Source organism: Lagopus leucura, unplaced genomic scaffold (assembly GCF_019238085.1).
Source record: "Lagopus leucura isolate 7727_CA_CO unplaced genomic scaffold, USGS_WTPT01 Super-Scaffold_100060, whole genome shotgun sequence".
NCBI lineage: Eukaryota > Metazoa > Chordata > Aves > Galliformes > Phasianidae > Lagopus > Lagopus leucura.
Genome location: NW_024962306.1, coordinates 102,833 through 124,593, shown reverse-complemented (window position 1 = coordinate 124,593; position 21,761 = coordinate 102,833). Strand labels below are relative to the sequence as shown.

The 21,761-nt window shown below is 50.0% G+C and overlaps 1 protein-coding gene across 7 annotated transcripts in view; it reads right to left on the bottom strand.

Annotated features, from left to right (window-relative positions):
- Positions 1 to 104: 104 nt before the first annotated feature.
- Positions 105 to 21,761, bottom strand: part of EPB41L1 (erythrocyte membrane protein band 4.1 like 1) — a 68,679-nt gene continuing 47,022 nt past the window's right edge. For 3 of the 7 annotated variants that reach the window (XM_042886608.1, XM_042886610.1, XM_042886609.1), the window contains 11 exons: positions 20,211 to 20,402; positions 11,596 to 14,247; positions 10,947 to 11,054; positions 9,414 to 9,812; positions 7,916 to 8,023; positions 7,430 to 7,510; positions 7,180 to 7,242; positions 6,784 to 6,879; positions 5,532 to 5,612; positions 4,453 to 4,569; positions 105 to 3,169 (listed from right to left, as the gene is read on the bottom strand). In XM_042886608.1, the coding sequence (XP_042742542.1) occupies positions 3,161 to 3,169; positions 4,453 to 4,569; positions 5,532 to 5,612; positions 6,784 to 6,879; positions 7,180 to 7,242; positions 7,430 to 7,510; positions 7,916 to 8,023; positions 9,414 to 9,812; positions 10,947 to 11,054; positions 11,596 to 14,247; positions 20,211 to 20,402 (3,906 nt within the window). In that variant the 3' untranslated portion in view covers positions 105 to 3,160. The remainder of the gene's footprint in view (positions 3,170 to 4,452; positions 4,570 to 5,531; positions 5,613 to 6,783; positions 6,880 to 7,179; positions 7,243 to 7,429; positions 7,511 to 7,915; positions 8,024 to 9,413; positions 9,813 to 10,946; positions 11,055 to 11,595; positions 14,248 to 20,210; positions 20,403 to 21,761) is intronic. The other 4 variants (XM_042886612.1, XM_042886613.1, XM_042886611.1 and 1 more) reach the window with 3 other exon arrangements.

Genomic DNA, 21,761 nt, shown 5'->3' with positions numbered 1-21,761 from the left:
TACAGCACCTACAGGGGACAGCCTGCTATGCAGCCCCGGGCTGGAGCCCCCGCCCCGTCTGCCCGTTCTCTTTGGCGGGAAAGAGTCTGAAAAGGCCGCAGAGCTAGTTTAGCCTCAAACACATTTATTTCACTTTTATTGAATACAAGAACAGTGAGCACACACGCATACACCACCGAGCACTGAAAAGGAGCATGACTGGAGGGGGGAGAAGAAGAAAAAGGGAAAAGGGGAATTAGTGAAGGAACAACAGAGCACTGCAGTTGGCTGGTAAGGTGCTTTTCAAATATAAACATTGCTGTTATTGTTACTGTTATTATTACTCATGCAATTGCAGGCCAGGTTTGGAATAAATTTGTGGGATTGGGTAAAAACAGGCACTCATGTCTCCCGCCGCTTTCAGCAGAAAGGCCTCTGGAAGAAAACATGCGGTGCTGAGCTGCCCCAGCTCAGCAGTTTGGTTTCATCCTATTTGTTTGTTGGTGCTTTTTTCTAATTTAGTTTTTAAACATCGTCACCCTTAAAGAAGCTGCAGAAACCACAGAATGGGATCCACTCACTCCAAACATAACTCATCTGAGTCCACTCTAGAGTAGTCAAGTCAGCTCTAACTGTATAAGGCCACTAGTTTGAGCAGTAACCTTTGATAACTGTGCCAAAAAGGTGATGCCAAAAGCAGGTATCTTAGCTTCAGAGTAGCAGCGGGTGGCTGTAAGGGGTATGAAGGCCATGTGAGCTCCTCTGAGTATGAGCCATGGTATGCCAAAGAACAACAAGCGCAGTGTGCGGGCCATTGCTAATAGGCGAGAAGGGCTGGATGCCCTGTACAGACACTGAGAGCAGGTCCTCTGCCACCCGGTGTCTCTGAAAGTGCAGCTGCTACTGACAGCTGGCTTGGGTGCATTTAAAAAGCAAAGAGAAAAGCAGCCTCTTTGCAACTGCCTTCACTCTTTCTGGCTTGGGGGTCTCATCTCTAAAAGCAGCAGGTCACAAGCAGGTGACCACACTCGAACAGAAGCTGAGGGAGAGCTGCCACCACCACCGACCTCTTCAGGAAAGTGACAGTACTGGCATCAGCCAGCAGTTGTCCCCTGCGCAAGCAGCTTGTGCTCAGGTCTTCCATGCTTGCAGGGGAAACTGATAAACCTGAAGGAGAACAGATTTCGTGGGGACATCATGACAAGCAGCTGGTAAACCAAGGCTGCCAGAGACCAGAAGACCTGAGTGTGGTCTGCCCACAGCACCCTAATGGCTCAGGCTCTTCCTTTTCACTGTCATCCTCAAATCCATGGCAGGACTTGTTAACCACACCTGTCTCTGGGCACAGTCTGTGTGAAGGGTGGGAGACTAAAGGCAGAATGGTGCAGAATTGCGGCCCCTTTTGTTTCTTCAGGAGATAGAAATTAAAATAAAAAAAAAAAAAAAAGAAACCTGTTTATTTCCTTTCCTTTCTGGTTTTGGTTCCAAGTCTACCCTAACCACCTGGTTCACAGTGTGCAAGGCCCTGGGCTTAGCCTTGCTATCCCCTTCCAAAGGCAGCCACTGAGGAGGCCTGTCTCCAAAGGCCAAGCTGTCAGGCTGTGGGGCAGGCAGCATCACTGACACCACCTTGACAAGTGCCTCCTTACGTGCAGGGCCTGGGCTCTGCCGCCCAGCCTTGTACACTTGGGATGCTCTTCATTGATGCGACCTCCTCACTCTATGCCTTTGGGCAGCACCTGGAGGCAAGGCTGGGGAAGAGCTGCCATCGTCCTCCAGCACCATCACCAACCCGCCGTGCCTCAGGCAGCCCTTCCATCACACCCAGGGCAGCAGGAATGGGGTCAAACAACTGCTCTGCCTTCAACCCTTCAAAAAACTCGAGTAACTCCATTACTGGAAACAATCCAAAACAACCCAACTATCATCACAGCTCAGTGAGCCGGACAGGAGCAATGAACCCTGCAGCTGTCACCTTGTTTCCAGCTGATTCTGATGCTTTTGGTTGGTGGCCAGGGAGATGACCCTACCCAGGGCTGCAGGAGCAGCATGAGCCTCTTTCTGCGCCCTTCCAACTCACCACTTCCAAACAACCCATACCAAACAGCAAACCCAGAGCTCTTGCTGCCACGTGGATCAGTCAACAGGATGGCTCCCACCTCTCCCCCTCCCCTTCTCCCTCCAAACAGCAGTGGCTGATACCTTCCCCGTTCTCTTCTTGCAGGACAAGGAGTCCCACTGTGATCTAAGAGCCTCGAAGTACAACAACCACAGTCAAATAGTTAATAATTTAAAAATGTCATCATATTTACCAGCACTGTTGATTATTTCAGTATTCTTCCCCTCCCCCCTCCCCCTTGTTATATATAATAATATACATAACTTAAATGCACATCCATATGAAACCCCTACAGGCTGCATTTTTATAAATGAAAAACCATATACATGTCATTTGCTCTGTTTGAATTGAACTCCATCCTTAAATACCTTCAGAGAACAAGAGGTTAGACAAGTGCACAGAGAAGAAGATAAGGAACAGACGGGGAAGAGTTAACAGAACCACAAAAGATGCAAAAGAACCAGCATGGAACGAGGAGAAGGGTGAAACCACACTTCCAAATTGGAAAATAACTCTAAAGTAATAAACTCAATGTTTTTCTCTCTTCTTTCCAGAGTGGGGAATGGTTTTGCTTCTGCTTGTGTTTGTCTGATTTCAGTTTGCTTATTTCTTGCTTTGTTGCAAAGCAGTTTTTGTTTCATTCAATGTGCAACAAATGAACTCATGATTGTGTATCCTTTAATGTAACATGCAAGATGGTGGCTTATTGTATTATTGTTGTTATTATGATTTTTAAATCTTATTTTATCACCAATCCAGTAAATTCTTCAATTTTTTTTCTGCAAAGAGGGTTGTTTTTTTTGTTGGTGTGTTGCTTGCTATTCATTTCCAGCATATAGCAGCAGTGCAAGGATGCGTTTTGTTTCCTGTTTTTATATATATATATATATGTACGTATGTATATATATATATATTTGCTATTCCTTTTTTAAAAACTTTTTGTCTCTAGCCATGAACATTACAGCCAGGATGTCTATGTTTTGCTGACAAATCCAGCATGAAGGCTCCTTCTTCACTGTCCTCCGGGTCCAAATACTGATGCTGACTTCATGAACATGTTGGTCAGGATTCCTGTACAAGGCAAATGGAAATGACTGGTCACGGGGTGCAGTAACCTTCTGACTATAACAGGGTTCCTGTTTGTTGAGAGCAGTGGACAGTAAACTTGCAAACTCTCCAGGCCACAGTTTGTATTTCTTTACCAGAACCTCTGGCCATTAGCTGGACCTCTCAGTCCACTGAGCTGATGTTGGTGTTTGAGGAGATACCAGCGGATCACTGCTAAAGGCTTCTTTTATTTAAGCCATCACTTAAAATCAGGTGGCTCCCTAAGAAATACAGAAACATCTGGGCTCTTCATATTGTGCTAAAGGAGGTGAGAGTAGACAGATGCAGCAGCCTCTCTGACCTTCCATTGTACAACAGAGCCAGTTACTTATCCAAGCTTAGAAGTTGCCTTTCAAAATCTTCATAGAGAGAGACAGACCTCTCTTCAGGGAGATAAACACCAAATCCATTTCCAAGATGCCTCTCAAAATGCACCTACGGTCTGGCAGGCTAAGGAGCTTCTCATACACGCAGTGCAGCTGCCTTTCAAACCTCCTTTCCCTTTTTCAGCATGCTCCTCTGCCTCTTAGCTGCTCTGATACAAAAGTGTTTTGGGCTGTGCCACAGCTCCGCTGCAGAAGAGCTGAGGCAATCTCTTATGGGGGAGCAAAGGGGTCAGAGTAAGGGGGTAAGAGTGGGGCAGGACTCCTCCAGCCAGCTTTGCTCTGGAAAAGAGGACGTGTAGAGCTGTGTCTGCTTTGAGGCCTGTGTGGGAAGGTGCAAATCCTGGGAATGCGTTTGCAGAACCTGCAGCCAGGCTTCTCATTATGGGTATCACTTTTCTCACTCCCTGCACAGGGGGACAAGCAAGTCCTTCCTCTTCACATGCAAATGATTCTGACTGCTTTGCCAAGCAGGACATCTGCAGCACTGCTTTTGGTGACTGTGGTGCTGGCTTTCTAACAACCACATGGCCGTGCCTGCAGTCAGTCACACTGGAAGCACTGGCCAAGAGCTGCCACTCCTATGCAGTTGGTGGAGTCACTCCCAAACATCAGTCATGGCCAGCTGTGGAAATGTGCCCCGGCCGTTTTGAGTAGGAACGTGAGCAAAGCCCGTGCAGTGTGGAAATGCATGCTCTGCCTATGCAGTCATATGGGGGACTGGGCCAGTGAAGAACCTTTGCAAGGGACTCCGCTGTGTTATTCCACACCATATGGAGAAAGGGACATGCTGTGGCACTTGTACAGTTACATACATCTTGTACACAGCAAATATAAATTGCACCTGATAACTTCTCCACCTACCTGAGGTTTCTTGTCCCTTTCCTCTGGAAAAGGTTCTGTTTCTCTGTATACCACAGCTTTGGTTACCAGCATGTCAGGATGCTGTAGTTTTGCCTCTTTGATTGCTAAAGCCAGTGCCTAGAAACCAGAATGATGAAAGCATTCATTGCCACTTTCCTGAAGTCTGGTATGAATACTGCTCTCAGCCAGTGGATCTCAGCCAGCTGGAGTCGAATGGGATTCTAGCAGACACAGATGCAGAGATTCAAAATGCAACCTACATGTAATGGCCTGGCAGAAAAGACTGGAGCTCACTACTGACCACAAGTTCATACAGCAGTGGGAGGCCATGTGCTCCCCCTTTTACTTGCTGTCTTTCTGTAGAGATGTGCAATGTCCCAAGCTCCCTACTGAAACCCAAGCAAAGGAACAGCAGATATTCTCTGCAGAAAAACTATACTAAAAAAAACAAAAACAAACAAACAAACAAACAAACAAAAACCCTAAGATAGTTTTCTTATATTTATTACTATAGTTCTAAAAAATTTAAGAATTACTTTAGAGCTTGCTCAAGATCATTTTGAAATACTTTAGAGCTTCAATTTTGTTTTCAAGCAACAAATTCTAAAGGATTAGGTCCCAGGAAAATGACCCTGCAACCTGAGAGATCTGTACCAATATCTGATATTTCATTACAGAAGTTTGTCGCTTTTTGTTCCTCTGTCAAGGAGGTAAGATGCAAAAGAAGGTTTCCTGGAGTGCATCAACCCTGAGTGAGACTGTGCAGGAAAGAAAGGGAGAACCTGGGTCACTTCACAAAATTTCAATGGGGAAAAGGCAACTGGAAATGTATTTTAAGGAAATTAAAAGGTGAGCTCATAGCTGGGTTCTGTGCTGAAATGCAATCTTTACTGCTGCTTCATTTCTGCAGCAGGTACTGATGGGGGCTGGGCTGGGAGCTCTTGGTTGATAAAAGCCAAACATTCCTGCTATTTGACAGGCCAAGTGCATGCTGACTGACATCCCTCATTCTGAGATGGAACTGGGGTTTTCTGTGAGCACCACCGCATGGTCCTGGGGACACAGACAACTGCTCCTACCTGGTCCTGGTCCACATCTTCGTCTCCCGTGATAATTATGCGCTTCTCTATCCTGGTCTCTGAAAATCCTCCTTTCACAGTCTGTGCAACAAGAAGAAACAGCACTCATTTGCACCCCCCAGGACCTGCCTCATCCCCACACCTTGCAGGCTACAGGTTTCTGGGGCAAAAAGCCTAATTCAAGGCCTTGCCTGCAGCACGTGGTCACAGGACAGATAATAAAACTCATAAGCCATGAGTGCTGCCTATGCCTGCATGTGAGGGAGAGGAGACAAATGGCACCCAGCAAGTTGTTTCTGGAAGACATAGCTGCCCACCAGAGAAGAGACAATGCCAACATAATCTTAGGATCTCCTTGCATTATTTCCTGTATGTCCCACTAAGCCTGATGTAGTGCATGGTTAGAGCTAGCATGACACAGGTAGGGCAGAAGTGGGCAGGAGCACGAATGTGAGATGCGTAAGGAAAAGGGCCAGCAGCAGGTACTGAGCACCTCTCTTGCTTACTCAAATCTCTTGCTGGATTATTTCATTGATGTGTACTTTATTTGGGAATGAAGTGGCCATAGGTGAGATCCACTGATGCAACTACCCCTCCTTAATTTTCTGTCATCTATCCCCCCCTACTTAAGCTGCTCCAGCTGTAATAAATCAGACATAATTGAGATAAGGTGAGGTGCTCCGGCACTGATGTGAATTACCTGGCAGCTGTGCTGTGGGATTTCTGGGCAGGGGGCATCTGGGCCCTGGCTCTAGGTATGTCTGGATTCACACACACCAGTTACGTGGACAAGGGAGTGGCGCACATACTGGTGGCAGTCTACTACAGTCACTTCCATCCCTGCTGATGCCTTCAGGGCAGAGCTTCAGAAACACTGAGTTCCTTCTCTACCTAATGACTCCCTTCCTTCCCAATATACCAAGGCACACAGGTGGGCATGGCACTCGGGCACGGTCCATGTGGATGGTATGCAGGTGATGAGCACCTGATGCCTGTCAAACACAGGCCATCCTTGTCTGAAGTCCCCTGCAGTTGCATCTGGCTGAATGGGATGGGTAGCACAGCTAGGCTGAGCAGGGCCAGGGCACTGTGCCAGCTGATGACCTCCAACAGGTCAGCACACACTTTTTCAGCTTGTAAGGAGGAGAAAGGCATCTTGCTCTGTACTAGGCACAGCATGAATCCACCTTCCTCAAATTCCAGTGGCTTTCATCAGACCCTCCCCAGCTGCTCTGTTTGAAGATGCTCTTACCTTGGTAACATGGGTAGTGGTAGAAGTGGAGAGGGTTTCTGCAGTGGCACTGAATATGCTGGTGAGCACTTCCTTCCCAGCAGAGCTGCTGCTGATCTGCACAACAGAGAGAAGCAGCTAGTCCCCAGGCCCTAAACTTCCAGTACCTCTCCACTGGCACAGAGCTACAAAGGTGAGCATGTTAGCATGTTTCTGCCTTGCACAATAGAGAGCACAGCAAGGAAGAAGGTGCTGCAGCTTCCAACTGGGTACCTGCTATTCCAGGTCTGGTGATAACTATCCCAAGCCCAGACATACAGAAAAGCTCTCTCTGCAGTGGGGAGATGATCTGACCACCTTGCCCAGCCCTGACTGCCAGCCCCAGCCCAGGGTTGACTCCCTCCAGTGCTCACTCACCGGTGACACGGAGCAAAGCTCTGACGTAGGACCAGCCCCTTTCCCAGGCTTGGTGGCATTATCCTGAAAGCAGACCACACAGGCATGTGAGCTTGAACACAACACACAGGTGAGCAGAGCAGGTCACCCTGGAGCCTTCACGTCCCCTCCCCACCCCAGCAACAGATCTACTCTGGTTTCCCTCCGCACAGTAGGAGGCCCCTGTGGGATGGTGGCAGCTGTGGGACCCCGAGGGGCCAGTCCCACTTACTGAGGTTGTTGGTGTGGTCTCTGTGGTGACAGCACGAACAGAGGCTGATACATCTCCGCTGCCAGGCATGCCTCCTTCCACCTGCCAGAGGCAAAGGAAGGCCAATGAGTTTGGAAGTGCCTGTGAAGGGGTGACATCTGCAGGCACGGTGCTTTACATCCTTGCTGCCAGACAAGCGACACACATGGGCCCATCGCCCTCTGGAGACAATCCCCACGTGCTGTCACATGGCAGATGGGGTAAGGGAATTGGGTGCAGAGGCTGGGTTCAATGGTGCCTGCATGAAAAAGTAAACTCAGGATATGTTTGGACAAGATTTGATGTTTTGGGGACTCTGGCAAGACAAGTGCAAGAATAGAACCCCAGTGGCCTCTCTCAGCCACTGGCCCTCACAGCAATGCTGCGTGCAGACAGGTTTTGCTAAACCGAGGCTCTGCAGAACCATTGGGAGAAGGGGCCGTGAGAGGATGGACGCAGCTGCATCACCTGGGCTGCTTCTGGGGTGCTGATCTGGTGGGCAGCGGAGGCATCTTCGGTCTTCTTTGTGTCTGGCCCCAGGCTGACTGTTAAAGCATCTGTTTTTGGGGCTGGTGACTGCAGAAAAAGCACAGCAAGTCAGTCACTGCTCCAAACCACCCTGCTTCCCAGGGTGCAATGAGATACAGCTCTGCATGGGGGACACTTCAGTGCTCCTCCTGAACCAGCCTGCATGAGCAGTTCCCCTGGAATCTTCTGCAAGTGACACCTGCATGTGATATCCTGCAAGTGTCATGCTGAGCCTCACCTGAACAATGAGCAGAGCCCAGGCCACTATCCTAGGCTAATGGCTACCACACAAAGCACCCTGTATGACTGACATATTCTAAATTAGACCCAGTACTCCATCTCCAGGCTTTTATGGAATCTTTTTTTGATAGGTTCACAGATACCACTGATAAACTGGTTTTCAGAGCATGTGAGACCCAACAGACCTCTCTCTCTTATGACCTAAGGTATTTCTGTGTACTGCATCAGTCCCTGACATCTGTGGTGACAACTGCCTGTCAAATGGAGGCTAACTTGGAGAATGGAGACAAATTTCCAGCAAGTTCACAGCATTTCTGAGTCAGCTGTGCTCCCTGCCCAGCACTGGTCACACAGCACCATGGAGGCTATAAGCCAAGCCTGTGGCCCAGCAGCCTGCTGCACAGTGCCCCACAAAAGGCCTGGCTCAGAGAAAACTCACTTTCTTCTGCAGCTTTCTCCTGGATCCAGGGCAGGACTCATGCTGCAGGGGGCTCCAGGAGCACCCACCTGGCCGGGGCTGGGAGCTGCAGCCAGCGCTGACTGAGCCGAGCACACAGGAAACCCTGTGCCTGCACAGAGGCCATGATAATTTTGTTTGTGGTGGGGTTGGCCCTACTGTCCTCTCTCAGAGGCACATGTTCCACTTCTGCTTGCAGTTTTCTTCTGTGCCACATGCAGTTTCCTCAGCCCTGCTGATAAACACTCCACGACATTTGGGGCTGCTCCAGCAGGCTACTTTGTCAATCTCTCCCAACCAGGCACTACCAAACAGGTTAGTTAGCAGCACATTTCTCTTCACGCTCAAATTTCATGCAAAACACAGGGACAGGGCCAGTGGTTATAACACAGAACACACCCTTCCAGCTTCTGATGTGCCGCAGTGATGCAAGGGGCAGGGCAGGCAGCCAGACACAGCACATGAAGAGGTGAAGATGACTTTCCTGGTTATCAGAGTCACAAAACACAAGACAGTGCCATGCACCTGTCCAAACTGAGTGAACCATGCAAGACAGACAACAGCATGCATGACAGTAGAACAGTTACATTGGACAGAAACCCAGGGCTGTATGAAAGCTAGCATGCTCTTCCAAACTGACGTGGGACTGCACACCAATGAGGCAATGCCAGGCACCAGTACAGAGAACATGGAGAGACGGTAGCACCAAGACAACGTTGGAGGAACGGCTTCCCTGTGTACCTCTAGCTGGGAGATGGCTGGGCTGGGCTGGGCAACCTTCTCCCTGGCTTTGCCATCCTCTTCCAATCCAGGAACTACTTTGTCAGTGTGCTGGAAGGAAACCAGGCCTTCATCTTCCATCTCACTCTTGTCTTTATCTAGCTCAGGCAGGCTCCGGGAGATGTCCTCAAAGGCAGTCCCATGGAAGTCACCGATCACTGTGAAGTCCACCTCTGCTTCCAAGCTGGAGGTTGAACTGACCGTGATGCTGGAGCACTTGCGCTCGATGGCCAGGTGGTTGTCCTTCAGAAACACTGAGTCCTTCTCCTGGTCCTGTTCCTCATCGCCAGTGTCGCTCTCGGGAGCCCTGTGCCGAGGTGGCTTAGCTTTCTCCTCAGTGCCCTCCCTTAAGCCTGCTCTCTGAATGAGACACAACGGAGGAGAGAGACGGAGACTGAGCGCTGCATGGCACGGCAGCACTGGCTGTGCCGATGGAGGAGAGGGGAGGAAGAAGAGAAAAGGCAGCAGCAAACGTCACAGAGTAGAGTCAAACACAACTCAAGCACGGAAACCGAAACCTTTCTGACAGCAGCAACTTTGCAGGGGTTTGGGGAGAAGGATTATTCAATCCAGTTTTGCCAAAAGCCTACTGGTAATTAATCACTGAAAAAAAGGGTCAGTCACAAAGAAAAGCTTGGCCAGCTTAGAGGCACATCACTGCACCTGGTGAAAGCAGGTGTATGCAAAATAACAGTTCTGTTAATAGACATTCAGAAACAGCTCAGACGCCGATGCTATCGTATGTCAGAAAAACTGAGCATGAGAAAAGTGTCCCATCAGCCAGGTAGGTTGGCGGAGAAGTGAAGGAGTGTGCCAATTGCACTGAGCTCAGCCCAAGTGGAGCATCACGTGTGGCTGGCGGGGCAGTACCCCGAGGAGAGCCAGGCACATCACACCCCCCCACACCTCCCAGTGCCCTCCAAAGGACTCGTGCAACCAGGGCTGGCTCCTAGGGATGCAAACTGTGTGTTCAGTCAGTGTAATTGACAGCACGATCAGAGCCAAGGGAAGACATCTCTCCACTAGCTCCTCCCCAAACATGGACATATCTCTCAACTCTGCCATCAGAGGGTGCATTCCCTTCGCCATTTTGCTATGAAGTGATAGGAAATCGAGACCCATGCATTTACTTGCTTTTGATTCTCTTTAGGAGATCAGCTCCTTGTTAGCTTTAGAATTAGCTCTAAGCTGGCTGATGCAACAGAGGAAGCCCATCTCCCAGGCTACAGTCCAAGCATTTGCAGCTAGAGCCATCCCCTGACTCTGACAGCACAGGCACCTTTTGTTTGCGGTGCTGGGTGGTTGAGAGGTATGAGAAACAGGGTGACAAACAAACTCAAGAGGAACACGCCTGCGTACACTTGTGTGTGCGTGTACAAATACATTCATAACAGCTCTACAATGGGGAGAGGAGCTGGAAGCAAATAGTCCTCAGCTGCTTAAGGTGAGCTATCACACTATGGCAAGAAGCAGTTAGTAGAACAGCACTGAGACCTTTAAGACCACTGGAACAGCAGTCTTTAAATTCTCTTCTTTCAGGGTGGATTTTAATGACGGGTCAGATAAATCCTTTTCTTCCCCACTTGGTTCCTGAGATTTGCTCTGGATTAGAGAAAATGGTTAGTTTTAAGAAATTAACTCTAAATAATCTGATCTAGTGCTTACAAGAGCAAAGTAAACTATTTCATCATCCAGCCACCAGCTTGCCAAAGACAGGGTAGGATGGGTAAGGCTGGCGAGCTAAGCAAGAAGGGATACCAACGTAAGAAATGCAAGGGTGAAGCTGGAAGCGTGGGCACTGCTGCTCAGTGTGTGCGCATTTGTGATGGACTCACAGCTTCTTAAGCCACCCCCCATCTCCCTTTCTTGTTCCTGGACATGAAGCTTGGGTGGCATTCTTGAAGTAGCCAAAATGTTGGGCGGAGGGGAGGTGTCACAAAACAAAAGCCAATGAACCAACTGGCCAGCGGGTCTGCATTCAGCAAATAAGCCTGACCACACACACATATACATAAAAGGACAGGGGATGCAAAGCAACTGTTCTCAGTCAATGGATGTGTGAGGTGCCACTGAACATGGTAAATAAAGAGCCACACAACATGCGCATGAACTTTCCATCCGGACAGTTCATTGGAAGAGTTACCACGGCTTCTGCCAGTGTGAGTTCACAGCCGGAGTCAGAGGAAGCCAGGTCAGCACTGCCTTCTCCTTCATGCTCCAGATCAACAGAAACATCTTCCTTCAGAGACAGGAGCTGGGAGGAGCCTCCTGGACCAGCTCCTTGCCTGAAGGCAAAGGAGTCCACACTGGACATGGATCCCACTGGAGCATCTGCCATCACTGGAGGTGAGATGGGGACTGTGTTCAAAACTGTGTCCTGTGACAGATTAATCTTTCCCTTTGTTTTTGCTGGTGTCTCAGTCTCAGGTGCTCGCTCTTGTCCTTCCTGGGCTGTCCTTTGTTCAGCTTCACTTTGCTCAAACATCTTAATCTTAGATGCCACTGAGGTTTTCTCGTAGCTCTCACTGTCCTGCCAGCTACTCAGGAGTGGGGCTTCAGTGACACCTCTGTGCTCCTGGCACACAGCTTCAGTTGCAGCAATACACATCAGTGGTCCAGACTCTCTCTTCTGTATTCCACTGCTCACTTGCACCTCTTCCCCATCTTCATACATAAAGGTTGAGAGCTGGTACAACTTGTTGCCTTGACACAAACCTGTTATAGGAGAGTGGGAATGCAAGACATCAGCATCTCCTGGAGACTGCAGTGGCTGCTCCAGAGCAAGGTCTCTAGCAGTTTCTCCTGCCATAGAGCTCCTGCCTTGCAGAGCTTGTCCTGCATTAAACTCCAAGTCACAGGCTGGCTCTTGTGCTTTGGTATCTGCAGGGAGTAGCCCTCCAGACTTAGGACCCTTTTGGGGCAGGTATTCTATTATGATCTCAGCCTTTTGTTCTCGATCTTCTGCCTTGGGAAGCAGCTGTTCCGTGCCTTCCCCTCCCATCAGCTTTCCCAATTTGGGCCCTATGTTCTGGGAGAGCCCTTTCATCACAAGCTGTTCCTCCTGGAGCGCCTCTTCTGTAGCTCTCAGGGTTCCCTTTGCAGCAGAATGATCTGAGTTCTGGACCACTTCCCCTGTGGTGGGATCTCTGAGCAGGATTGTCTCCACTGCACTGCCTTTGCTATGGTGTGGTCCTCTTGCAATAGGATTTGCATCTTGGTATGTTTTCCTTGTAGCAAAGTGCATGTCGTGTTTTTTTTCTATAGATTCAGGACTCACATCACTGGGTATTACCACCTCTGTTACAGGGCTCGTGTCCTCAAGTGCTTCTTTACCTACTGCAGGGCTTGCCTCCTTGCATGCCACCTCTGTTGAGGGGTTCATATCCTCAGGTGTGCCCACATCTCTTACAAGGCTGGCACTCTGGGACAGGTCTTTGCCCTCGGGTTTCATTTCCTGGGCGGGCTCTGCAGGGCTCATTTGCTGAGGAGGAGTGCCAGGGGTGGGAATGCTGGGTTCATTCTCCTCCGGCCCCACAGTGGCATGAGGGGAGCTCTGCTGAGGCACAGCTGATGGGGATAATTTTGTCTCTATCTCTTCCATCTGTAGAACCATTGTGGAGCTTTTCTCCTCCTCCCCATCAGGTAGGCTTCTTTCTGAGAGCCCCCACTCTTCTGTGGAGACATCCAAGCCCCACTGCTCTCCTGCAATTGGATTCTGTCCTGGGCTTTGTCTGGGGTCCTCAGCCCTCTTGAGAGTGCATGGCTTCAATCCTCTTACTGACCTTTGCAGATCCTTCTCATCTGACCCCACCTCTTGGGAAAATAACATGGTGTCATCTCCCTCCAGTGTTTTGCAGCTGGTCAGACTCACTGATGCTTGCTCTTGTTGCACTGTAAAACCTTCCTCCTGCTCCGAGGGAGGCTGTCTTGGCTGTCTTGCAGGGCTTGTCTCATCACAGTCTGTCTCAGGCTGGTCTGGCGCTACAGAAGGTTTTCCTGACACTGCTTCCTGCTGTGTGTACGCTGAGGAATTGCACTGGGACCTTTCTCCCGGACATGCCATGGGCCTTGGTCCTTCCCCTGCCCTATTCACCATGGTTTCTTGCTTCACTGCTGAGCCAAGCTGTCCTCCTGCCTCTGTGAGCAGATGTGTTTTATTGTCCTCCTCTGCCTCCAGATCTCCTAAATAGATGATCCTCTGTGTAGCAGAAGTCTCTGTGTTGTCGTCACCGGATTTCACTTTAATTTTAATGACCTCTGTGATTGCAGTTGGTGCTCTGGCATCCTGCTTCCTGAAGGCTGCAGAAACGTGCTCCTGAGAGCCCATCTTGCTTTCACCATGGACAGGGCCTAGCCCCAAAGCCTCAGCCCTTTGTCTCTCTTCATGCTTCTGATGTGGCCTGGACAGACCCAGTTCACTCCTGGTTACCCCTTCAACCCTCTCTTTGGACTCCTCCTCTGCTCTCTCACATGTCAAGCACTTTGCCTCAGTGCTGGGCTCCTCCCCGGTTTCCTTCTCACAGGTCTCATCCTCCCAGACAGACTCAAAATCTTCAGGACTGGCAATCATTTTTGCTCTCTTCCAGGTATCCAGATGTGCATCTGCTGGTTCTTCCTGGCCTGCCACTTCCTTGGCTTTCCCTACTTCCATCTCCACTTTCGACATGCTCACACTCCTTTTCACCTCTGAAGTACCTGCACGTCCTTCTTCTTTCTTGATTCTCAGAGCTTTCTTTAGAGCTACCTCTTCCAGCCTAGTGGTTTCTCTCTCTATAAATACCCAATGCTCCGAGCCCTGCATTGCAATTGGAGCAAGAAGAGTTAGCATCAAACATATTTTACCTAACAGCTGGTGATTGATTTCATGAGTCACAGACAGCTGACCTGCCTTAGATGGTCAATTACTATTATTATACATGCAAGGGTTGAGGCAGTCTCTATACGAAGAGCCTGGCAACTCACTGATGAAAGGAAAGGACTGAAAAAAAAGGGGCTGGTGTCATGAAGATGATGGTGTTCCTCTATCCTCTACAGGGCCTGGGACCGCGTTCTGTTCTGGGCGATGACCTACTGACATGTCTGCAAAATCTGTGACTTTTTTGGAAATAAAGAAGTGGAAGCAATAAATGGAGAGCTGTTAGGACACTCTCTATGAGGCAAGAGAGCACAGTGAGTTAAATCAAACTTTGACTCCCCATTTTAATACTGGCTCTAGCAGTTTCTGTGATAGCAAAGGGTGAGATTTTATTGTAAACAGTGGTCTTTATTTGACTAGCTTTACTTTCACTTTCATCCACATGCCCTACTACTGCATCAGACTGAGCAAGAAGTAGCATGAGCAAGAAGAGAAGCCACCTTAACAGTGAGTACATGATACAACAAAATGCACTTGTGCTGCTGTGCAAGGGAGGATGCTAGATCTCTGTTTCTACACACACTCGGTATGCGCTGATCCTGCAAGATACCTGAAGACAGCACAGGCTCCAAGGACAAAGCACTGTTAAAATTCAGCCACTTCTAGAACAGAAGGTTGAAAATAACCCAGAATAACAGAGCAGGAGGAAAACAGCAATGAGCATTTGTACTGATGAGGAAACCCAGCAGCCTCCCCAGCCATTCTAGGGTACATGGCACAAACGTGAGCGGCAGAGCTGCAGGCACAGTACAGTACAGCAGAGCTCACCACAGGGCTCCTGTGGCTATCCTAGGCTGGCTCAGTCCACAGCATGGGATGCCCAAGGCACAGGCCTGCAGGACAGAGCCAGCATTGCCTCTTTGCAGTGAGAGAGACTGGCCTCCTGCATCACCGCTGTGTGCAGCAGCCCCAGGGGAGTGCAGCTGGCTGTGCTCTCCCTGCCCAAAGTAGGAAAAGTAAGCTGTGCCAAGGAGAGCTGGACTGCCAGTGCCCTATACAAGGGTGTCAGGTTGAATGTTTGGAGTTGTTGCAGCTGAAGTGGAAACCTAATAACTGATAATGAGCAAGGAGAAACAGAGGACAGAGGGGAGCAGAGACAGAAAAGGTAAGACAAGATTAGAGGAGAGAAAGAAGGGAGGATAAACAATTGATAATGAAAAGGCTTCCACAGGGAGAGGAATAAGAAATCCCTGAATCATTAAGTGATTTGAGTTGGAAAGGACATTAGGGACCCCTTAGTTCCAACCCTGCTGCCATGGGTAGGAACAGCTTTCACTAGATCAGATTGCCCAAAGCCCCATCCAAGCTGGCCTTGAATATTGCCAGTGATGGGATAATACACAGCCTCAGGGCAGCCTGTTCCAGTGCCTCACTGCCCTCACAGTAAATAATTTCCTAACTCTCACAGTTTAAATCTGGTGCCAAAGAAAGGCCTGTGGCTCCTGCATCTTTAGGTTGTGGCTCCAGCACCACCCAGGCCACCAATGGGCCTCACACTGGCTCCTTTCTTTCCCGGCTCCGCTAAGAGCATATAGCTATTGCACAGCAGCCGTGAAAATCTGCCATGAGCACTGTCAGGAGCTGTGCCTCAGCTGGAAGCCCCACAGCACTGTGAGCAAACACAGCACCCAGCCTGCAACTCTGTCTCACTTGAGGCCACACGTACCCACCGCAGTGGGCACCTTCACAGAGATCCTGTGCCAGCTCTGCTGGCTGCATGCCCTGGGTGGGTTCCCTCCTGCCATAGCCAGCAGCCCTGCACAGAAGCACCAAAGGAGGCTGAGCCCTCAGGGGACCCATCCTCTGCCAGCTTCCCACACTAACGCTTGCAGAAGCCTCTCTGGTATCACTCCTGAGTGTAACTTCTTTTCCAACACTGTCTGCTCTCCAGGTCCTCTCCTCTACACCTGTGTCTCTCAGTGGGCTTCTCATGACGATTTTATTCCTTTTTAGATGCAGCACAGGTGGTCAGTGACTCCCCAGGAGCATCTGCGTGTTTAATGGGTGAGTTTGACCCCTGGAGCAACACTACCATTACCTCAATGGATGCCTCTGTCCTGCCAGGATGCCCACGTCAGTTTCTCAACACTAGCAATGCTCACGGGTGAGTAAGCCAGAGGACTGCTTACTTCCCTGAGGGTACAGAAGCTTCTCTTCTACTGCTGTACTGCAGCCTCACTGCTCAACCCCCCCCCCTTTTTTTTTTTTTTTTTTTTTTTGCAACCAAGACATCAATGGATAAGGTATGAGCACAGGTACATATCTCTTCAGTCTTCTTCCCTTTCTCTGGCTGAAAATCAGTCCTTCAGAGGGGACTTTCTCTGGACAGAGATGATGAGCTTGATCAGGCTCCTGCTCTGAGTTAAGGCTCTAACACAAGTAGATATCAAAGATCCTTAAGTCTTCTGAAGCCTGAAACAGAGTGTTGATCCACAGCAGTACATCATACCAGTAAGGAAAAACTGCAAATCTCTGGATTAATCTCCAAACCTGCTCCCTTATCAAATTTGTTGGGATGAGTATGACCCATTCCAGGGAAACAGTGATCGCTCTGTGGTTTGCTTTGAACTCTCTGCTTCAGATGGCTCAAAGCCAGCTCTGGCCACAGCCCTGGTTCCACAGCTCTGGGCAGCTCTTGAGTCTCCAGAGCTTGAGGGCTCTTGGGCATGCTCAGAGCAAATAAGTGGATGGGTGGGCACGTCCTCCAGGAGAGCAGAGAACTTGGCAGGTCAGTGTGCCAAGGTAGAAGCTGAGCCTAAGAGGTGATGATGCTGGTCTGATAATAGCGCAACCTGGACATCCCCAAGGGATAATTTACTCTCAAATCTATGCTAACACACTCCCTCCAGAGAACAGGAACAGGTAGGAACACAGTGGCCTGCACATTACAAGAGAGGACAAACTGGGAGATAGGAAAGAAATGAAACAAGACAGAGCAGACAGCCTTCTACACCTGATAGCTGCAGGCAAAACTCAACCTTCGAGGAGCCCAGGGCAGACAGGTGGCTTTTTCTTTTAGCACTATTTGATGTACTTGCCTTTTTTTTTTCTTTTTTTTTTCTCTCTCTCTCAGGGTGTCCTGGCTCACCAGAAAGGAACACATGAGCTTTACAATAAGGAGGAAAGAATGAATGAACCAAGATCAGCATGACACACCGTCTCCAAAGCTGCTCCAAAGCTGCCGGGACTCCATTCACCTTCTAATCCAGCACCCTTCCTCCAGCAGGACAAGAAAAGTGGGGAGGGGGAAGAAGTGGCTGTGTGTAGGCAGTGGGTGACAGATAACCCAACCTCAGCAACTCTGTGGACACCAAGGGACTTTTGAGTTGAGCACAATGCCAACTTCGCAGATGTGCTGATTTTTGTGCAGTCACCCTCAAGGGACTCTGAATTCCTCATAGAGACCATCAGTCATGTGTGGGCAAGATCTCATACATCAGTGGAGAGAAATCTCGGGTGAGACCAGCTGGCTGCCCACACTTCAGTGCAGCCCTGGCACCCTGAGGGCAGAAGACAGGAAGCCATGCATTAAGTGCTGTGTGCCCACCTCACTACTGCGACTTCTGTGCAAAGGCTCTAGCAGAGACAGCATCTGACTTCTGTCCATCCTGCACAGACACAGTCTCCAGCCCGCAGGGAGGGCTCCCAATCATCCTTCACACAGTGGCATTGCACCCTGAAGTGAGAGGCAGCGGCAGAGTGGAGCCAGCTGTGCACTGGCCCCATCCACCTGCCCCAGACTGAAGCTGCTCTTGCTCTGCTGCCTTTTCTGGATGCATTCAGGAAGGACATGCACTCCAGTGCTGCTGCGCACCACATTTGTTGTGGTTGGGTCCAACTGCATCAGAGCCAAGTTTCTGAGACTAGTTTTCTTCTACTCAGTATTATCCAATTTCAGCTGTCTCAGGAAAGAACTGCTATCATGTGAGATAAAACCCTGTATGCAAGCAGTGCTGAAAGGACTCACAGAAATAAGGACTTCAAAGTAGGGTGATGCTGCTTTGTACAGGCAAAAGTCTGATATTTCAGATGTATCCAGAGATGTCCTAATTCAAGGCACCTGGGCCTAAGCAACTGTAGCTGCAGCTGAAGGGAGAGGAAAACATAAGAGACTGCTAAAGACTATTTGTAGCTGGGCGTCTTGCACCTGGAGGAGATGTTTGCAGAGCAACAGTGCCAAGGGCCCCAGCTGTACCTCCTGGGACTCCTGGTACCAGCTCCAGCACAGACTCTCATGCAGAGCAGAGCCAACCCTGGGGGATGCCCTACCACCACTGACCATCAGGGCTTCACCAGCAGGTCTCCCAGGACCCTGTCACAGATCCAAAACACAGCAGGCACAGGAGCAGATTTCACCAACAGCCTTGACCCAGTCCTGGTCCCACCCAGAGGTGCCAGCAAACAGCTTGAGCTCTGCTTGGAGAGCCCCTGAGAGGCACCATGGGGAAGGCAAACTGTGAGAATGAAGGGAGAGAAGAGAAGAGAAGAGAAGAGAAGAGAAGAGAAGAGAAGAGAAGAGAAGAGAAAAGAAAAGAGAAAAGAAAAGGGATGGTGATAACCTCAGGAGAAGAGACAAGGCTTTTCTGCGTGAAAGACTCCATGCTTAGGGAAGCTCCATGCTCAGATGCAAAATCGTCTAGGGTGTCTTCTTCCATCCTCTGTGTCAGCACGGAAACCCCAGCACCCATGGGGAAAGAGAGAGAGAGAGACAGAGACAGAGAGAGAAACAGACAGAGAGCACATGAAAAGGAAGGATAGAACGAAGGGATGGATGGATGAACAGAGATCACAGCTATGACAACTCTAGATGCTCCATTTAGGTCTTTCTTTGCACATATATATATATCTGCTTGTAAAACACATATAGTGCGGAAACCTTTCTTCCTCTTGCCATCTTGGTGCTTTGATGAGGGCTTGTGAGCTCTCTCAGATCACCTCTGCCTGGGATGCTCTGCAACCCCAACCCAGCCAGCCCCGTATCCCCACTTGTGTAGGCACCTCCTTGCAGTGCAGTGCTGTGTCCTCATTTTCTCAGTGAGACCATCTCAGGACAGAGCTGTGGCACAGGGGGCACCATGCACATTGTTTGTGTGGGCTGCGCAGCTCTCATGGAGAAGAGAATGCCAATGTTTGGAGAACAAGCAGAGAGTGTCTGGTGCTCACAGCCCACGGATGCCCACACTATGTGCTGCCTGAGTTGAGCCAGATAGCCCAACCCCACACAGCACTCAGCTGCAGCGCATCCACTCCCCTCTAGCAGTGAGAGGGGTCTGCACAGCCCAGCCCTCCCACTCTGGGACCCGGGCACTTTCCATTCTCATTCAGGGCAGAAGTCCAACTGCAAAGCCAGAAGATAAAATGCCAGGAGGAAAGGACATGAGTGCAGGATCCCACAGTAGCACTGCTAATCCTCCTCCTGCTCCCATCAACCAGGTCTTGGCAACTGAGCACAACATGGGGCACTTAAGCACGGTAGACCAGTCCCACACTCATGGGAACACCCCTTGGAATAGACCTGTAACAGGTGCTGACAAGCAGGAGCTCTGATAGGGTAAGGGGTGAAGAAGGCCCCATCTCATGGGCTAACAAAGCCTCAGCCCAACTCACAGCCCCCAGTAAAGGATATGTTCGAAACCATGCAGTGCCTGGGCACAAGGGGAGCTCACTACCAGCAGCATGAAAACAGTTAGCTCATTAACAAACTTAGAGACAATAACCTGACCAAGGGCCCCACCAAGCTTCCCTCAGGGCTACAGTGGAGACAGAGACCAGGAGCCCACCAACTGATGAACACCTGCCTGTAAACAGTCTGATCCCCTCCGTAACACAGCAGCAGAACAAACCTCGCTGGCCTTTTCTGGGGTTCCCTTCGGTGTCTCCTCCTCATGCTTGGGTGAGGAAGAGGCTGGTGAGGAAGGCAGCCTCCTGTCCCGGTCCCTGTGAACCAGCTTGCTGTTGGGCTCCTTCAGGGTCCGTTTCAGCTCATTGATGCTGGCCTGATGCTTTAGCAAAACATCTTCTGGTTTGTCTAAAAACTTGGGGAAGGAGAAAGGAATGTAACAATGACTAAAGCACTAGCCAAGGCCAAAAAGGCAAGCAGAGACACTGGAGCGAGTCAGCTTTATACTGGGGTTGAATTTAGGGTCTGAAGAGCCAAATGAAAAGCATATCTGAGCACCCTGGGCTGCAGTTCTCACTAAGACCATTGTAGGGAGCAACAATAAGGCAGGGAGTGGCAGAACATCCACAGTGAGCTTTCCTCAGTGAAGGGCGCAACATGACCCTGGGGCATCTCCAGCATGGCCTTGTGAGGATGAGATAAACCATCTGGGGGAAGAGAGAGGGGTCTCCTTGGGGACCAGCACAAGAAATATCAGTAACCAAAACTCTGCTGCTCCCACGTGCAAGGCACAAAGGGACCAAGAGCCTCTGTCCCAGGAGGGCAGGAAACCATCATCTGAGCAAGAGCTTTCAGGAGTCACTCACTGGCATTTCTAATGGAGTGCCTTCAAAATGGGTTTCTGCCAATGGGCAAGAGGTCAAAGGCTACCAACAAAGGTCAAGGACGACCAACATGGATCCAAGCCTGCAACAGCATGGACCAGCTTGAGCCCAGCAGCAGTCTGGGGTGGGGGTTGGGTCTGGCCTGCTGTAGAAAGAGGACAGCTCAGAGAATTCAAGTGCATGGTGAGGTTTAGGTGTTAAAGCATCCTTTGTTGATGTTACAGGCACCAGGATGGCTCCTTTTGTTCTGCCACAGAGGTGGGCAAACTAGCTCAGAACAAGAACCTGGCTTTCACTTCAAACTCAAACCTGGTTTGAGGTTCGAAACGAGTCAACTGAATTATCTACCCTCTCCCATACTTCTCCTCAGCAAAATCCCAGAGACACAAAGGAGTCTCATACGGAAAGCCCAGACAAATTTCCAGATCCTGAAGACTCAGCAGAATTTATTTAAAGCTCCCTGATCCATCCGCATGTGCTTCACAGTTTGCCCACCTCTATAGGCTCAGGGTAGTGCCAGGCGCACGGGGCTGCAGGAGCAGCACATGCACATGCAGCAGGAGTAAGCAATGAGGCAGACAGTGGAGGGACCGTGCTCAGCACGGGGCTGCGGGGCAAGATGCCAGCCTGCTGCACCAGTAGGTTTTGCCCTGCTGTGCTGAGCAGGATAGCAATGGCTGTGTGCTTGAAGCACAGCAAGCCCTGGCTCACGGCCACACAGCTGAAGGTGCTAGCGCTTCCTTGGCCTCTGCTGACTGGTCCCGTGATGACCCAAACCCCAGTGTGAGTGGAGGGGGAAACCTTCAGAGCACAGCTCTGAACTTAAGGCTGGGATATAACAGCAGACTCAGGCTGAGGAGATCTCTGCTGGACATTTCTGAGGGGAAGGA